The 17,628-nt window shown below is 31.5% G+C and overlaps 1 protein-coding gene across 1 annotated transcript in view; it reads left to right on the top strand.

Moving 5' to 3' along the window:
* The window catches only part of LOC145324592 (synaptogenesis protein syg-2-like), a 164,152-nt gene that overhangs the window by 65,971 nt on the left and 80,553 nt on the right, over positions 1-17,628 (top strand). Inside the window, exons 7-16 of the mRNA XM_080167173.1 lie at positions 2,720-2,784; positions 3,559-3,597; positions 3,877-3,962; positions 6,122-6,240; positions 8,534-8,592; positions 9,303-9,434; positions 10,266-10,407; positions 10,929-11,005; positions 12,753-12,821; positions 17,332-17,463. Of these exons, the coding sequence (XP_080023299.1) occupies positions 2,720-2,784; positions 3,559-3,597; positions 3,877-3,962; positions 6,122-6,240; positions 8,534-8,592; positions 9,303-9,434; positions 10,266-10,407; positions 10,929-11,005; positions 12,753-12,821; positions 17,332-17,463 (920 nt within the window). The remainder of the gene's footprint in view (positions 1-2,719; positions 2,785-3,558; positions 3,598-3,876; positions 3,963-6,121; positions 6,241-8,533; positions 8,593-9,302; positions 9,435-10,265; positions 10,408-10,928; positions 11,006-12,752; positions 12,822-17,331; positions 17,464-17,628) is intronic.

Here is a 17,628-nt window from a genome sequence, read left to right on the forward strand (position 1 = left end):
ATAAAAAGAGATGTTTTAATGAAAAAAATAAAATATACTTTATTTAACATAGAATCTGCAGGTATAGACAGGGAGGGAGGGGACAATGGGTTGTTTAGTTCACGAGTCCCCAAGTTTCATGATTACTTTTTATTATTTTTGGGTTAATAACTTTGAGGACTTACATTGAATTTTGATAGATTAGCTCATTTAGTTTAGTGTTTAAACGTTACAACCAATAATTGTAATCTACAAAAGGGGTAATTTTGGGTATCATCTTTGGGAATGTACATCAATTTATAGTCCATTGTCTTATCCCTTTAGATCATTGATAAATACTTATGACCGTGGCTTAACACGTAGCGCATCCTCTATCCGTGGGGGTAGTGATAGGTTCGAATCTCGGAGCAACATAAGTAAAGACGTTAAAAATTATTCCTCTTGCTGATATGCTCAAGACCTCTCAACGCACCTTGAAACGTACTCTGCGTCTTGTAATTGCAGTATAAAAGCGTCCATTCGCTGATAGACAACCAACTCCTTGATTACACGACCTTTATCTGAAAGTCCGTTTATGGTAATGCGTTTCGTCTGTGTATGGGCTAAGATATTCACCATACTCTTACTAATGATGTCACGCGCCTGACATAGCAGCAGTCCTTTGTATTAGATACAAAGATACAAAGTACACATACATATATAATACTTCTCGGAAATTAATTGTAATGATAATTAATAGCAAGCAAAGAGAAAACTTAATATATGTATTTAGAAGTAAAAATTTTGAGGATCATATCAGACACCAACGTTGTACACTTTTTCTATGAAAAGACGGGTTATAAAAATACTAAAAAGATTTGAAAAATACTTTATTCAGGTTATTTCTAAGAGGCATAACTAACTCAGTATCAATTAAAAATGGTGTAAACAAACCATTTCTGCTGTTTTTTTTTCAATAGGTCTTTTTAATAACACAAGACTTCAAACGGCTTAACCCTTACAGATCGGGGGGGGGGGGGTCATATTGACCCCCCCCTCTATTTTTTCAATGTCATTTTTTTGTAGGTAAGATAGAGACTTGTGACTTCATGACTTTTTAAGTTTAGTAATTATACGTCGGCAAGAGTTGATTTTATTAAGATATCTGGTCTGTGTCGGTCGTGGTGTCCGGTCAAAGTCGGTTGGGTAGCACCAAAATTTAAAAAAAATTCTAAATAAATCTTAATTTCTACATTATGACTTTGTATATAAGGTAGAAACCTAAATTTTTTTTGATGAATACTGAGATATCAATGACCTTATGAGAAAAGTGGTGTTATGACCGTTTGACCGCACCCTGACCGACTTTATGACCGATTTTTGTCCGGCTTTTACTACAGACATATATCATGAATATCGTGGCTTCTATTACAGCTAGAGACCTATAAATTTTTTTGGTAAATCCTTGAGCAATAATAAACAGATAAAAATATTAATTGGCGCCGCCAACCGCCGTTTAACCGCCGAAAATTCCGGTTTCCGTTATTTGCCGTTTTTTTGCGATGATCAGAAAAAGTAATTTTTTTGTTATGAAAAATAAAAGTTCGTCCTAAATTTGGTGATCCTAGCTGCAAAATTGGCCGCTCTACAGCTGTTTTAAAATTTAGCGGCTGGCGGCTAAAAAGCGGCTAAGGAGCGGCCTGACCGCTATGACTAGAAAAAGTAATTTTCTCTAAAAATACACATGAACCACCAGAAAAAAATTTTACGTCTTTATCTGTAACAGAAGCCGAGATAGAGGGGGGGGTCAATATGACCCCCCCCCCCCCGATCTATTAAGGTGGGAATAGGGGCCCGATCTGTAAGGGTTAAACACTATTATAACACTATTAATTATACTGAATTATACTGAAAAATGATAATTTACTCGTTGACATTGCAAATCAAGTTATTTACAGTTTATTTATTTTTGTCCCAAATAGGTCCTAAAAAGGATCAAAATTTGGGGTTAAATCGGGGACAGAATATACTTTAATTTCAAACATCCAACACCAAGGCATGTGTTACATACAATTAACACATAAGTTACATACAATTAAGAACAATTACCCTTAACTTGTTAAAATGTACATTTTGTTAATTTCCCCTATTAAGCATCTTCTTTTTTTCATATGAAACTTTTTCTGTGTAACTTTTGTACAAAGGAGATTAGCACAATTCAACTTTTTAATTTAATCACATCTACAAAGAAATAAAAACAGGGATTAAACAATGCATTCCAGTTTAGATTAATTTATCTACATATATAAAGTTTTGAAAAGAAGGAAAATTATTATAAAATGAATCTATAAAACAAGTATAGATAGTTAATAACACTAAAAATAAATTGTAACAATTTTTTTCAGCAAAAATAAAATTATCTAACATCTGAGTTCAAAATTTTTTCCAGTATGGCATCGAAACCGATTAATATATGGTGGATTAGAATTGGTTCATAGTCATACTGAAAAATAATGAATAACATCGAATGACATACTATTTTCCAACAGAATTAATATATAAACCATTAAATTAATACCGCTTTTATTAGGTTTTTTTTAGATCTTATATTTTTTTAAAATCCACGAAAAGCTGTCTATAATACGATGCGATACATAACTTATATATTTTCTAGATAGATAAAAGAAGATACATACAAATAGATAGATTGCAATATTTAATAAACTTACACTTAAAATAGTAAACAAAATACAATTTTTAGGGTGAACAGACCATATCAGTTCAGACAAATGTTAGTACCTCAGTCAGTAAACACATTACTATAAAGTAAGTATCACCATCATAAGTAGCGAAGCTACTCTACAATTAGTGGCTAACCTTTAGTAAATTTATCAGAATTTGACTTCAACTATCTATCTTTGCAAAAGAAATAACATTTATTGTAATCAATAGAGTATGCGGTATTCAGATGACATAGGTTTTATAAGTAATTATTTTTGATATATAATGTCTACTTTAATATAAGACTAATTCAACGTCTTAATTTTTATTAACTAGCGGCAACGCCCCTCAAAGTTTCGGTACACACAGACAGACAGGCCGAGATAATTTTACTTTATTAAAAGGATATACATATGATACATGCATTAGACTATAAAAGTTTTAAAGATTTTTAATCAATATAATAGATTTGAAATCTGCATAAAATTTTAAGGATTTTTTTTAAAATTAGTTTTTTATATAATTCTTTATTTAAAGGCGCAAATACAAATTAAGTTAAATAATTTTGAGATCTGTGATTGGTGGATTGAAAACTATCTGCGCTCTGATTGGAGAAGCTTAAGTGACGTACATCATTCAACCAATTAGAGCGTAGGTAGTTTCCAATCCAGCTATCCTATTGGTCAAAATTTATTAACTTAAATCGTATTTGCGCCTTTAAATAAATAATTATATAAAAAACGAATTTTATAAAAAATCCTTAAAATTTTATGCAGATTTCAAATCTATTATATTGATTAAAAATCTTTAAAACTTTTATAGTCTAACATGCATTCTAAAATTATCAGATAGGACATTAATTGGAATAATTAATTTTAGAGTGAAAAGAGAACATCTAGGAGAGAAGATATGTTGTAGGTAAAGCATTTTAGTATTTTTAATAGTCGCAGCTAAAATTAGTAAAACCGCTATATTGAAGCTGCAGCTGCACTAATCTGAGCGGCTTTGAATTAGCTGAAGCCATAACTAGCCGCACGATTTCGAGAAAGCCCATCAGCTTGTTCCCTTTAATCCGCAGCATCACTAAACCTCAGCTATTCTTAGCAACAACTTCTAATTTCGGCCAATGCCAACTTAAGCCGCACATTCAATTACAATAGCGTGAAAAAAAACACCAAAGTTTTAAATTTTCTTCAGGGTCCAAAGTGAAGCTCTAAAAGACTACATGCAAGCTTTTGTCCAACTAGACGTTGTCCTACAGCCTTTATCTACTGTTATATCAGGTAGATAGATAGATAGATAGTTATTTAGTTAGATAGATAGTTTGTCTTACTAGATGTTGCCCTATAGCCTTTATCTACTGTTATATCAGGTATATAGATAGATGTTTATTTAGTTAGATAGATGGATAGTTTGTCTAACTAGATGTTACCCTACAGCCATTATCTACTGTTATATCAGGTAAATAAATAGATATATAGATAGATAGATAGTTAGACAGATGGTTATTTAGTTAGATAGATAGATAGTTTGTCTAACTAGATGTTGTCCTACAGCCTTTATCTACTGTTATATCAGGTAGATAAATAGATAGATAGATACATACATATATACAGAGATAGATAGATAGATAGATACATTGATAGATAGTTTGTCCCATTAGATGGTGTCCTACAGATAGATAAATATATACATATATGTGGAAGGTCGACCTTCCATTTTTTTGGACTGGGTAATTTTTTCCTACTTATATTTGTATGGTGGCTGTAACTTTCCCAAAATAGTTTAAAACCTTCCCATGACCAATAAGAAGCTACACTGTACGGGATAACTATATCTGTACAAACAGACAGACACTTGTTACTTTAAGAGTATGATATGAAATAAACAGTAAAGTAATACTTAAAAATTTCATTTTTATAAAATAGCTTTATACGTTAAAATTTTAATAATGTTGTATGAACGTAGACAATCATGACAAAAAACTTAATTTTATTAGAAACAAAATAAAAGAAATATTTAACAATAGAAATTATGAACAATATAAAATCATTAATAACTTTGTATCTGAATAAAAAGTCTTTAAATAACTATACAATTGACAAATTTTGTATATAAACAAGGATGCCAACATCCATAAAAGCAAAGCCTTAAAACGGCAAGACAAACTAACATTAACACTTGTAGAGAGTCAGAACTGAATAAGTTGAATATAAATGTCATATAGGACATACCTACATTTTAGGACTTGATTATAGAGATGATTTGCTTATGACATTGTACATTGTTGTCTCAGGAATCAATATTATAAAAATCAGATCAATCAGATAATTAAATCAAAATTAAAATATGTTTTTAAAAAAGTTAAAAATAAAAATATTTGAAATGGACGTACGAACATTGCTTTTAAAGTTTTTACGTTTCTAAAAAGTATATACCTAATACAGAAATCGTCATGCAACGTCTCAAATCTATAGCACAATTCTAATATTCCTAAATTAACGAAAAACCTATTCGTTCCTAACGTACGGACGGACTAACTGACTCTTATTACAGGAAAGGTTCGAATTTAAAAATCTTCATTTTTGATACTATCTATCTAACTATCCAAGGTGTAACAGAAGACATAGTAGAGGGTGACCTAGTACAGCTGCAATGTGTATTAAGATATATAAGTTTTCCGGAATTTTAAAGTTAGGGGGAGATTTGAAATCTGCATCAAATTTTAAGGATTTTTTATAAAATTCGTTTTTTCTATAATTCTTTATCTAAAAGCGGAAATGCATTTTAAGTTAATTAATTTTGGCATCTGTGATTGGTGGATTTAAAAAATCTGCGCTCTGATTGGATGTCGTACATCATTCAACCAATTAGAGCGCAGGTAGTTTAAAATCCACCTATCCTATTGGTCAAAATTAATTAACTTAAAATGCATTTCCGCTCTTAGATAAAGAATTATAGAAAAAACGAATTTTATAAAAAATCCTTAAAATTTGACGCAGATTTCAAATCTCCCCCTAACTTTAAAATTCCGGAAAACTTATATATCTTAATGTGTATCCAAAGGAGCGAGGCCAGCTGCCGTATTAACTATATATCTATCTATCTATACAAGGTGTAACAGAAGACATAGTAGAGGGTGACCTAGTACAGCTGCAATGTGTATCCAAAGGAGCGAGGCCAGCTGCCGTATTAACTATATATCTATCTATCTATACAAGGTGTAACAGAAGACATAGTAGAGGGTGACCTAGTACAGCTGCAATGTGTATCCAAAGGAGCGAGGCCAGCTGCCGTATTAACTATATATCTATCTATCTATACAAGGTGTAACAGAAGACATAGTAGAGGGTGACCTAGTACAGCTTCAGTGTGTGTCCAAAGGAGCGAGGCCAGCTGCCGTATTTACTATCTATATATATATCTATCCTATCTATGAAAGGTGTAACAGAAGACATAGTAGAGGGTGACCTAGTACAGCTGCAGTGTGTATCCAAAGGAGCGAGGCCAGCTGCCGTATTAACGTGGTATAATGGCTCCACGCCTCTAATAACAAACCAGGTAAATGTTTGAAACTCCAATTAATTTAGTTGAATTTAAAATTAGAAAAAAGTTACAAAAATTCTGATATAAAAATAAGATTATGTCTATCTGTCGGTGTATCTATAGCTAAGGATTTTGCTATTTGCTCAACTGATATGGTTCTCCTTTACATTAAAGCTTCTTATAGAACAAGTTCAGTTTTTAAAAACATGTAGGGGGGAGGGGGAGGGTACTAGGTACGTCTAACCTTCCAAGAAAAAAGTATCATGAAATAATATTGTTTAAATAGTATAATGTAAATCAATTTACATCCCCAATGAAGATAAACAAAATTTTCCTTCCTGTTGATTACAGTAATTAGTGATTGAAAAGTTTGGACACTCAACTTAATAACTAACCAATTAAAATTCTGCAAAAGTCCCCAAAGTTATTGATTCAACATACAAGAAAGCATTGTTTTAAAACTTTGGGGACTAGTGTAAAAAACAGTTCATTGTCCCCTCCCTCCCTGCTAATTTTCGCACACAAATTAACATATTCACACAAGTCACTTTGCATTGCATATCCTATTTAGATGTTTTTACAATATTGTAAAAAATATACTTAGCTAGATGTATAAGTTTTAAAATTTTTATGTAAGATTTTGTAATTGGTATGGTATAACCGATAAAACAAGAAAACTATGTTTCGTTTATGGCAGGTTAAATGCCCTTTTGATGAAAGAAAATAAATCACCAAAGTTTCTTTCTCTTTTAAAATGTTGAATTTGGTTTAAGTTTAGCCTGTTTGAATATACAACGTGTGTCCTTTGGTTAATTCTGCATATGCCAAATCTTGAGTTTTGTAAATGCAAAAAAGTGCAAAAATAATAAGGTTATACATTATGCAATTTATGTTGCTAAAAAAGGCATTATCATCATATAAAGTTAACCTAAAATTTGTTGATATTTCATTTATCTATTTATCCCTATTCCTGGGGGGCTGATAAAAAAGAAAAATTAAATAAAAGCAAGTTTTGTTAGCCATGCGGGGCCGAAGGCCCGTAGTAACAAAACTGGAATAAATTTTATTATTTTTATTTTAATATTCTTGAAAAATTGTCTGTAATTGATGATATTCATGATTTTTCAGTATGGTTAAAAACCGGTTCTAATCCCGCGGATATTAATCAGTTTCGAAGCCATACTGAAATAATATTTCCTTGTAAAAAAGGTTAAAAAGAATGATCCTCATACAAAAAAAAAGTTTTGGCACAATGCCACAAAGACTTATATGTCATTATAAATTGGAGAGTAAACCTCATTCCACTGATTATTTCTCATTTTTCAATTCTTATTTTTCCACAAAACATATATACTAAACATTATATACTAGGATGGAAACATTCATAAAAGCGAAGCTAATCATATAATACGGTAATGAATAAAGTGTAAAAAGATGTAATATTAAGCTCTTTATAGTGCCTACAAAAAATATAAATGACCAATGTAATATTAAAAATTATATTAAAACTATAACTAATAAATTTCTAATAACTATATACCAAAGTTACTTAAAAACTTCCATTTTAAGAATTGATTATTATTAATTGTGTGCCTAATCTTCCAGAGAATTAAAAATAAATTAGATATATCATAGAATTAATTGTTATAAAAGCCGGATTTACCTCGAAAAATAACAAGCAAATAAAAGAATTGCTATTCGACTAGCGCATACGTTAAGCGGTTTTACATTTTGACCTTAAACTTAAACGGTGTCTTCTTGTAATTGATTTATTAAAAAATATGTTATGACCTATAATATTTTTTATTATTATTATTATTCATTCCACTGATTATTTCTCATTTTTCAATTCTTATTTTTGCTCAAAACAAATGTATTATTGGAAGGGAAGGAAACATTCATATAAGCGAAGCTCAACATATCAGACGGTAACAGATTGAGAATAACAACCACATATAATATCAAAAATTTGTTTCAAGATTGAACAAATTTTCCAATAACTATATACCAAAGTTACTTGAATAAAGGATACTTCACAAAACTACAATTTAATACAATTATAATTACTTACAAATATAGAAAATACTTCGCTTATAAATGTGTTTCTAATCGTCCTGAGAATCAGTATAAAAAAAAAAAAAATAAATTGGATAATTAATAATATTATCAAACAACTTTTAGGAGGAAATGCCATTTTGACTGACGAATAAGTTAAAAGGTGTTATTAACTGTCTCTACACGTAACTGATTGATTTGAAAAAATCATGTGAACAAAATGAACTGTAATATTTATTTAATTTATTTGTAGGTGAAGCACATAGCAAGTCTGTTAGGAGATGGCACTTATGTAACTCAAAGTAAAATTAGGTAAATTTATTTCTCGTATTCATTCGAATCCGGTGGATAGGAACCGGTTCTTATCCATACGAAAAAAACTATGTCTAGCATCGTATTATATCCAGCTTTCTACGAATATGAAAATGTACAATCATAAGATTAAAACCAGTCTTTTTAGCCAGTGCCTTCGGCACCTTTGGGCTAAAAAACTGGTTTTAATCTTATAATTGTACATTCTATATCCGCGGAAAGCTGTTTATAAGAACCCGGTATTAGTGTCGGACTGATTATGACGTAACAAAAAAAATTAGCCAATGAGAGGCTACTATGAATTTTACCATATTGGTCAATAATGTCCTCTCATTGGCTAATTTTTTTTGTTACGTCATAATCAGTCCGACACTAATACCGGGTTCTGTTTATAATACGATGCGAGAAATAACTATTACTTTTCTTTACATATCAACTATTCAGTCTCTAATATGCCTAATTTCATTTCATAAAAATGGAATTATTAATGTTTCATTATCATTGAAAATTATATGCATTAGTAGCAAAAAAAAACGACGGATTATTACTATAGAAGTTGTACTGACAAAAGTTAAAACAATACAAAAACTAGTTGAAAAAGTCTTTTTTCTTAATTAATCATAATTATTGTGCCTAATTTATCTACAGAAAATGTTTTCGTCCATTGTCTTATCCATTATTGTGATTCCTTATTTCCTACACATTTTCAGATTTCCAGTGAGCTATGGTGACCACAACGGGTTTATCCATTGCAAGGCATCCAACGAAGTAACAGAAATACTGGAGCCACGCATAGCAAATATCAGTCTGAGTGTACAGTTTGCTCCTGTTATTCAACCAAGGTAGAATTATAGAAAACAAGGATGATTAGGTCAAATATTAGCAACGTTTTTTCCAAAATTTGTGTAAATGTAAATATGTATGTGATAAATACACAATTTAAAAGGTACTATAAAGATAAATGATAAAAATATAATAGGAATGAAGGAAAAATGATGCTAAATATCAAAATTATAAAAAAACATATAGAAAAAAAACTGAGAATGAAAGAGAGTGAGAACCACATATCAGCTGTGACTATCTTGCCAACCCTGCGGGGCTGCTGGAAATTAGTTCAAAGATTGATAGATAGATACTTAATCATGAATATTAAGGAGTAAGGTACTGAGAGTCAAGGAGGATGAGAATCTAAATATCAGCTGTGACTATCTTGCTAACCCTGCGGGGCTTACAAACCTAACCTGATTCACATATAGATAGATAGATACTTAATCATAAATATTAAGGAGTAAGGTACTGAGAATCAAGGAGGGTGAGAATCTAAATATCAGCTGTGATTATCTAGCTAACCCTGCGGGGTGGCATACATAACCTATCCAATAGATAGATATATATAAAATCATAAATATTAAGTAGTAGGGTACTGAGAATTAAAGAGGCTGATAATCTAAATATCAGCTGTGACTATCTTGCTAACCCTGCGGGGCTTACAAGCCTAACCTGATTCACATATAGATAGATAGATACTTAATCATGAATATTAAAGAGTAAGGTACTGAGAATCAAGGAGGGTGAGAATCTAAATATCAGCTGTGACTACCTGGCAAACCCTGCGGGTCTGACATTCATAACATATCCATTAAATAGATAGATACTTAATCATGAATATTAAGGAGTAAGGTACTGAGAATCAAGGAGGGTGAGAATCTAAATATCAGTTGTGACTATTTGGCTAACCCTGCGGGGCTGACAAGCATCACCTGGTTGAGGGATGGCAACGCCTTCTCCATGAATGCCAGTAAACACATAATCCAGGTATGTTAGTCTTTAAATATTTGTTGTTAATCATCATATTATCCAGAATATATGTATTAATATGCTTTTTATAGAAATGCATTGCTGAGCTTATGATATCGTGTCAAAATGCAATACAATATAAAAAAGAATAATCACATCGTATCAAAATATAAAAAAACGAACAAAAATTACTTAGTTTTTAAGGTATTTGTACTACAGGAAACTTACAATGATCGAAATTAGTAGAATGGGAAAACGAACATATATGTTAAGAACTATCCTTTACTAATTATTCAACTGTGAATGTAAAATATCTTTATCGTCCGTGACTATAATATTTTCTTGGCTGCTATTAAAGATCCTATGCAATATATTCATTTAATCAATATTTTCATTTTTACGAGAACATAAAAATTACTCTAAAACTCACTTTGTCTGTTTGTCAACCCCATGATTGTTTTGGGCTTCGCTACTTTTGGATGTTTAATTTTTGTTTTATTGTCAAAATGCTAAATGCTTTAAAAAAGCTTAATTTTCAGCCTGGAAATGCGTGGTTTGTGATCAGATCCATGAGCGTGGCTGACGAGGGTTGTTATACCTGTATTCTGGAAAACAGGCAGGATTATCAATTTTTATTTGAGTCCTTTGATGCTTTCCCACAAAGCGTTTTTGGGTCACTAAACCTGCCCCCACCCAACTTTTAAAAATTAAATTTAAAAGGGTAAATTCTTTAAACCATATGGGAAGAAAAGACCCAGTGGATCTAAAAATTTAGGCTTAATTTCTACGGGTCTAACCTGAATATAAACCCCGAACCACTTCATTATGCAATCTACATTTTCCTGGATATTTTGTCTACGGAGTCCATAAGTGTACAGCTTTACAGTACATTGTTTCTATTTGTTAAAGCAAAACATATGATAAAAGAAAAAGATTCTTTTTAAAGTAAAATGCTTATATTTCAATCAAAATCTATATTTTTTTTATTTTTTACCGATCCACGTCATTATGCAAATCAAAAGAAAATCAATGAGAAAACGTTTGTTTTGCACTTTTCTCCACTTTTAAAAAATCATTCTGATAAAATGACAATTTTTTAAGGGACTTATGCATTATTTATAATGAAAAACAGTTTCAGGTAGATTTTAATGATTTTTATAAATAAGAAATAATTGAAAAAAAGAAATTCTATCCTTATCACTTTAGAGGACAGCTGCTGACCCCCAGTCTTATGGATGAAGCTAAATACATGTTAAAGATAAAAATTACCCTTAAAAGTATACAAAAATGTTTTTTGATGTGTTAAAAAAATCCATTTTAAAATCTTGATTTTGAGGATGATGGCCTTCAAGATGCCCTTACTGGTGGTGAAGGTGAGCTAAATGTCATCTAAGTACATGACCATTACAACAACTTGTCTATTAACCTATGTACCATTTTTTGTAGTCATAGCAGCCTCCAGTGGAGCCTCTCGACATGAAATATAACCATTATCTAAAAACTACATTATTTACTTTATGAATTTTAGTAATTAAAATTGCAATTATTTTCTTTTTTAATATTGCTTGCCTGGAGGCTGCTATGACTACAAAAATTGGACCATAGTTTAATATATAAGTTTTCTTCAAGGGCATGCACTTTGATAACATTTAGCTCACCATCACCACCAGAAAGAGCATCTTAAAGGCCATCATCCTCAAAATCAAGATTTTAAAATAGATTATTTTAACACATCAAAAAACATTTTTGTATACTTTTCAGGCAAATTTTTATTTTTTACATGTATTTAGCTTCATCTATAAGACTGGGGGTCGGCAGCTGTCCTCTAAAGTGATAGGGTTAGAATTTCTTTTTTTCAATTATTTCTTATTTAGAAAAATCAATAAAATCTACCTTAAACTGTTTTTCCTTATAATTAATGCATAAATCCCTTAAAAAATTGTTATTTTATCAGAATTAATTTTTAAAAGTGGAAAAAAGGGCAAAACAAACGTTTTCTCATTGATTTTCTTTTGATTTGCATAATGACGTGGATCGGTAAAAAATACAAAAATATAGATTTTGATTGAAATATAAGCATTTTACTTTAAACAGAATCTTTTTCTTTTATCATAGGTGTTGCTTTAACAAATAGAAACAATGTACTGTAAAGCTGTACACTTATGGACTACCGTAGACAAAATATCCAGGAAAATGTAGATTGCGTAATGAAGTGGTTCGGGGTTTAGTTTGACCTAATCTAACACACAAATTCGAAAATAAGGGAGGGGGGTTGGGGTGTTTTTTGTGCTCAACATGAGACATTTGGAGAAAATACTAATAAAAGTCCTCTAAATAAAAAATTGATTTCTCCATGAAAACAGGATTGGCCGAGGGAAGTTGGAGCCAGGTATTAGAGTGGAGGTCCTTACCACACCTTTGGTCAGGCTCAGGTATAATTGATAGATAGATAGATAGATGGATAGATAGATAGATAGATAGATAGATAGATAGACAGATAGATAGATAGGTAGATATATATATATATAGATAGATAGATAGATAGATAGATAGATAGATAGATAGATAGATAGATAGATAGATAGATAGATAGATAGATAGATAGATAGATAGATAGATAGATAGATAGATAGATAGATAGATAGATAGATAGATAGATAGATAGATAGATAGATAGATAGATAGATAGATAGATAGATAGATAGATAGATAGATAGATAGATAGATAGATAGATAGATAGATAGATAGATAGATAGATAGATAGATAGATAGATAGATAGATAGATAGATAGATAGATAGATAGATAGATAGATAGATAGATAGATAGATAGATAGATAGATAGATAGATAGATAGATAGATAGATAGATAGATAGATAGATAGATAGATAGATAGATAGATAGATAGATAGATAGATAGATAGATAGATAGATAGATAGATAGATAGATAGATAGATAGATAGATAGATAGATAGATAGATAGATAGATAGATAGATAGATAGATAGATAGATAGATAGATAGATAGATAGATAGATAGATAGATAGATAGATAGATAGATAGATAGATAGATAGATAGATAGATAGATAGATAGATAGATAGATAGATAGATAGATAGATAGATAGATAGATAGATAGATAGATAGATAGATAGATAGATAGATAGATAGATAGATAGATAGATAGATAGATAGATAGATAGATAGATAGATAGATAGATAGATAGATAGATAGATAGATAGATAGATAGATAGATAGATAGATAGATAGATAGATAGATAGATAGATAGATAGATAGATAGATAGATAGATAGATAGATAGATAGATAGATAGATAGATAGATAGATAGATAGATAGATAGATAGATAGATAGATAGATAGATAGATAGATAGATAGATATATAGATAGATAGATAGATAGATAGATAGATAGATAGATAGATAGATAGATAGATAGATAGATAGATAGATAGATAGATAGATAGATAGATAGATAGATAGATAGATAGATAGAAACTTTCATAAAATAGAAAACTCAATCGGTTTAAAGTTAAATTTTATATAATAGGATATATAGATACAGACAGTTATAAACGCCTCTGTAGCGTTACATGTAGCGCATCGTCGGGGAGGTAATGGGTCCGAATCTTGACTCAAATCACATAATATATCTAGACATGCTGCTATGCCAGGTGCGCGACATAAATATTAAGTGTAGTGTGGATGTTTTAGGAAGGTGAAGTTTGGACTTGAAGAGAAAGTTTGTGCAAAAAACTGTTATGCCTCGGAAGTTTTTTATAAAGTGGTTGTATTATTATTATTGTTATTATCAACCGTATTCAAAGATATTATTTAGGTAGGGGCATACAGACAGACAGATAATTAAATTGAGAGATGAATATATAAGGACGAAAGTCCCTACTGTAAATGTTAAATTATTAAGAGAAAATTTTAAAATTTTGATTAATTGATTTTAATAGATTCATTACTTTAAAAAAAAATGATACCTAGATTACCTCGTACGGGCGGGATTGCAGTACCGGACCTTATCGACTTGATGTACTGTCCAGGTCCTGGTCCAGCAATCCAGGAGAACTAAGGATGACTAACGCACCCTTCTCTGTCCAAACACCCAAGGATATTAGGCTAAGTAACATCCATCAGACAACCAACTCTCTTTAATGCACGACCTTTGTCTGAGAAGTCCCAACTGTGCATGGTAACGAGTTGCGCCTGTTTTGGGCCAAGGCATTCCCCCTACTCTAACTATTTATGTCGCGCATCTGACATAGCAGCAGTAGGAACCATTTTTAACGTCTTTAGTTATGACGCGGTGTCGGCCCGAGATTCGAACCTATCACCTTCCCGACGACGAGCGGATGCGCTACGTGTTGAGCCACGGTCGCGGGTTAAAAAATGATAAATATATACAATTAAAAACATATCAAACAAACAAAATAAAATATATTTGACGCAAATAGTAAATGGCGTATTTATAAAATGCAATTTTCATTTAATTAATTATTATTTGTTCCTCTTTATGAATGTAATAGCGTCATTTATTTGCTTTAACTACAACAGTTTTCATTTTGCCTATAGATAACTCCCCCCCCCCTCCATCCCCCTTGTTATTTTAGAAACTTATTTGTTATTTTGGGACAGAACTGCATAGGCCTGGATTTATAAACTCTGTTAGGGAAGTTCAAAAATATTGGAGGCATAATGATTTTTTTCTAGGACAATATCTCAATATTAGAGAAGCAATTTAAATCTTGGAAGGTAAGGGTGGTTTTAGGCTATTTCATTAATGTTGTGGAATGGTTTTAGGGTAATTCTCTGCCACCTTTTAACACAAATGCTCTAGATGATAGGGACTCAAATTTAGAGGTTTTGGTTTTTAGTGAGTAAATACCGAACCTGAAAAAAAACGAGGTTGAAAACAATAGATCCTACGACAGAAGTTAGGAAGTTGGAATATAATTTCCAAATGAGTTAGATCAATATCATAAGGATGGAGTGTTTTATTTATCCCCCCCCCCCCCCACTATGATTTATGATACAATACTAGTATACCAGTATACTAGCAATTACGCCCCAGATGCCTCTAGATGCACTTCTAGATACACTCCTCAAAAAAAGTTACCAATTTTTCTCACACATTCTGTTACCTCTATATAAGGATACTAGCGACTTCGCCCCTAGCCTCTAGGGTAATAAAAAAAAAAGGACCATGGAAATCTTCAGCAAAAAAAAATGGAGGGGATTTTTGTTTTTGGGGGGGTTGGGGGTGTCCCACCCACCAAGAAAATAGCCCAAAACCACCGCAGGACCAGTATGTATATTCCCTGAAGAGTAGAATCCGATCGGTTCAGTGGTTACCAAGATCTTAAGGGACGGACAGACGGACAGACAGACATCATTCTGCTTTGTATTATAGATTGATATACTGAGATCTTCTATCCTCTAATATAGGGATAAAATTTCTAAGATTATCTACTAGTTCTGCGATGAAGGGATGAAAAAAAAAGTTTCTTTTTAGACGTTTTATATTCTTTTATATATAGCCTTTTTCTTAAGAAGAAAAAAAAATGTAATTGTTTGAACTCCGAGGGGAGCCAAACTACTTCAAAATTCCATTATTTACATCATATTCAAAGGAATGCTAGTTTTTTTCAACAAAAGAAGAATAACTTTGTTAATTTAATAAAGAAAGAAAGTATAATTTACATAACTATTTACTATTAATAAATAAATAAAATATGTATTTGTATATAATAAAACGCAAAAAAATACATTATGCATTGCATTAAAGTTTATTGCTTAGGGAGTATTAATTAAAAGGACTGACAAATTGAAAAGACAAGTAATGAAAGAACAAAAAGTACTAAAAATGAAAATAAGGCACGTACACAGATATTTGCTAGGATTTTAGCTTAAAGGAAATTTTTACAAAAAAAGGAGATAACAAACAAAGCCTGTTGTATCAATGGGTGTCTAAACCCCTTCCCAACGCATATCTGGTTGCAATGCGTTATTTAAAATAGACCTTCTTGTTAAAAGAAATTAAAATCAAACCCTAGAACCAGTGAGTTGTCTGGATTATACATCAAATATCACCAATGACAGAAAAATGAACACAAAAACAAAAACTATATTTAAAAAGTTACCATATCTATGTATGTATTATCTATATATCTATCAATCTACCTAATTATCTAGAATGGAGCCCATATCACCAGTGAAAGAAAATAAGAAACAATACATCGCCCTGTACTGTAAAGTACTGCAAGGGAACCCTCTCTAGCTAGCTATCTATCTATCTATCCATCTAACTATCTATCTATCTAGAATGGAGCCCATATCACCAGTGAAAGAGAATGGGAAACAAAACATCACCCTGTACTGTGAGGTACTGCAAGGGAAACCTCCCCAACTATCTATAAAACCATCTATCTATCTATCTAGAATGGAGCCCATATCACCAGTGAAAGAGAATGGGAAACAAAACATCACCCTGTACTGTGAAGTACTGCGCGGAAACCCTCCCCAACTATCTATCTTACTATCTATCTAACTATCTATCTATGTATCTAACTTTCTATCTATCTAACTTTCTATCTATCTAACTATCTATCTACCTAACTGTCTATCTATCTAGAATGGAGCCCATATCACCAGTAAAAGAAAATGGGAAACAAAACATCACCCTGTACTGTGAAGTACTGCGCGGAAACCCTCCTCAACTATCTATCTATCTAGCTATCTATCTATGTATCTAACTATCTATCTATCTAACTCTTTATCTATCTAACTATCTCTATCTAGAATGGAGCCCATATCACCAGTGAAAGAGAATGGAAAGCAAAACATCACCCTGTATTGTGAAGTACTGCGAGGGAAACCTCACCAACTATCTATCTAACTATCTATCTATCTAGAATGGAGCCCATATCACCAGTGAAAGAGAATGGGAAGCAGAACATCACCCTGTACTGTGAGGTACTGCGCGGGAACCCTCCCCAACTAAACAGGGTCAAGTGGTATATGGATGGTCTACTTCTTACAGGAAAGTTATACAAAAATATTGTTTTCGATTTTAAACAGTATTTTTACTTCAAATTAATTTACATGTAAGAAAATTGAATACTTTTGTATTTTTCGATTTATATTAGGGGTATTAAGTGATAGGTCAATGAAAGATGAAGTGATGTATGTTCCCCATGATAATGAACAAA

This window comes from Acartia tonsa, chromosome 7, assembly GCF_053477335.1.
Source record: "Acartia tonsa isolate MP-2025a chromosome 7, ASM5347733v1, whole genome shotgun sequence".
Classification (NCBI taxonomy): domain Eukaryota; kingdom Metazoa; phylum Arthropoda; class Copepoda; order Calanoida; family Acartiidae; genus Acartia; species Acartia tonsa.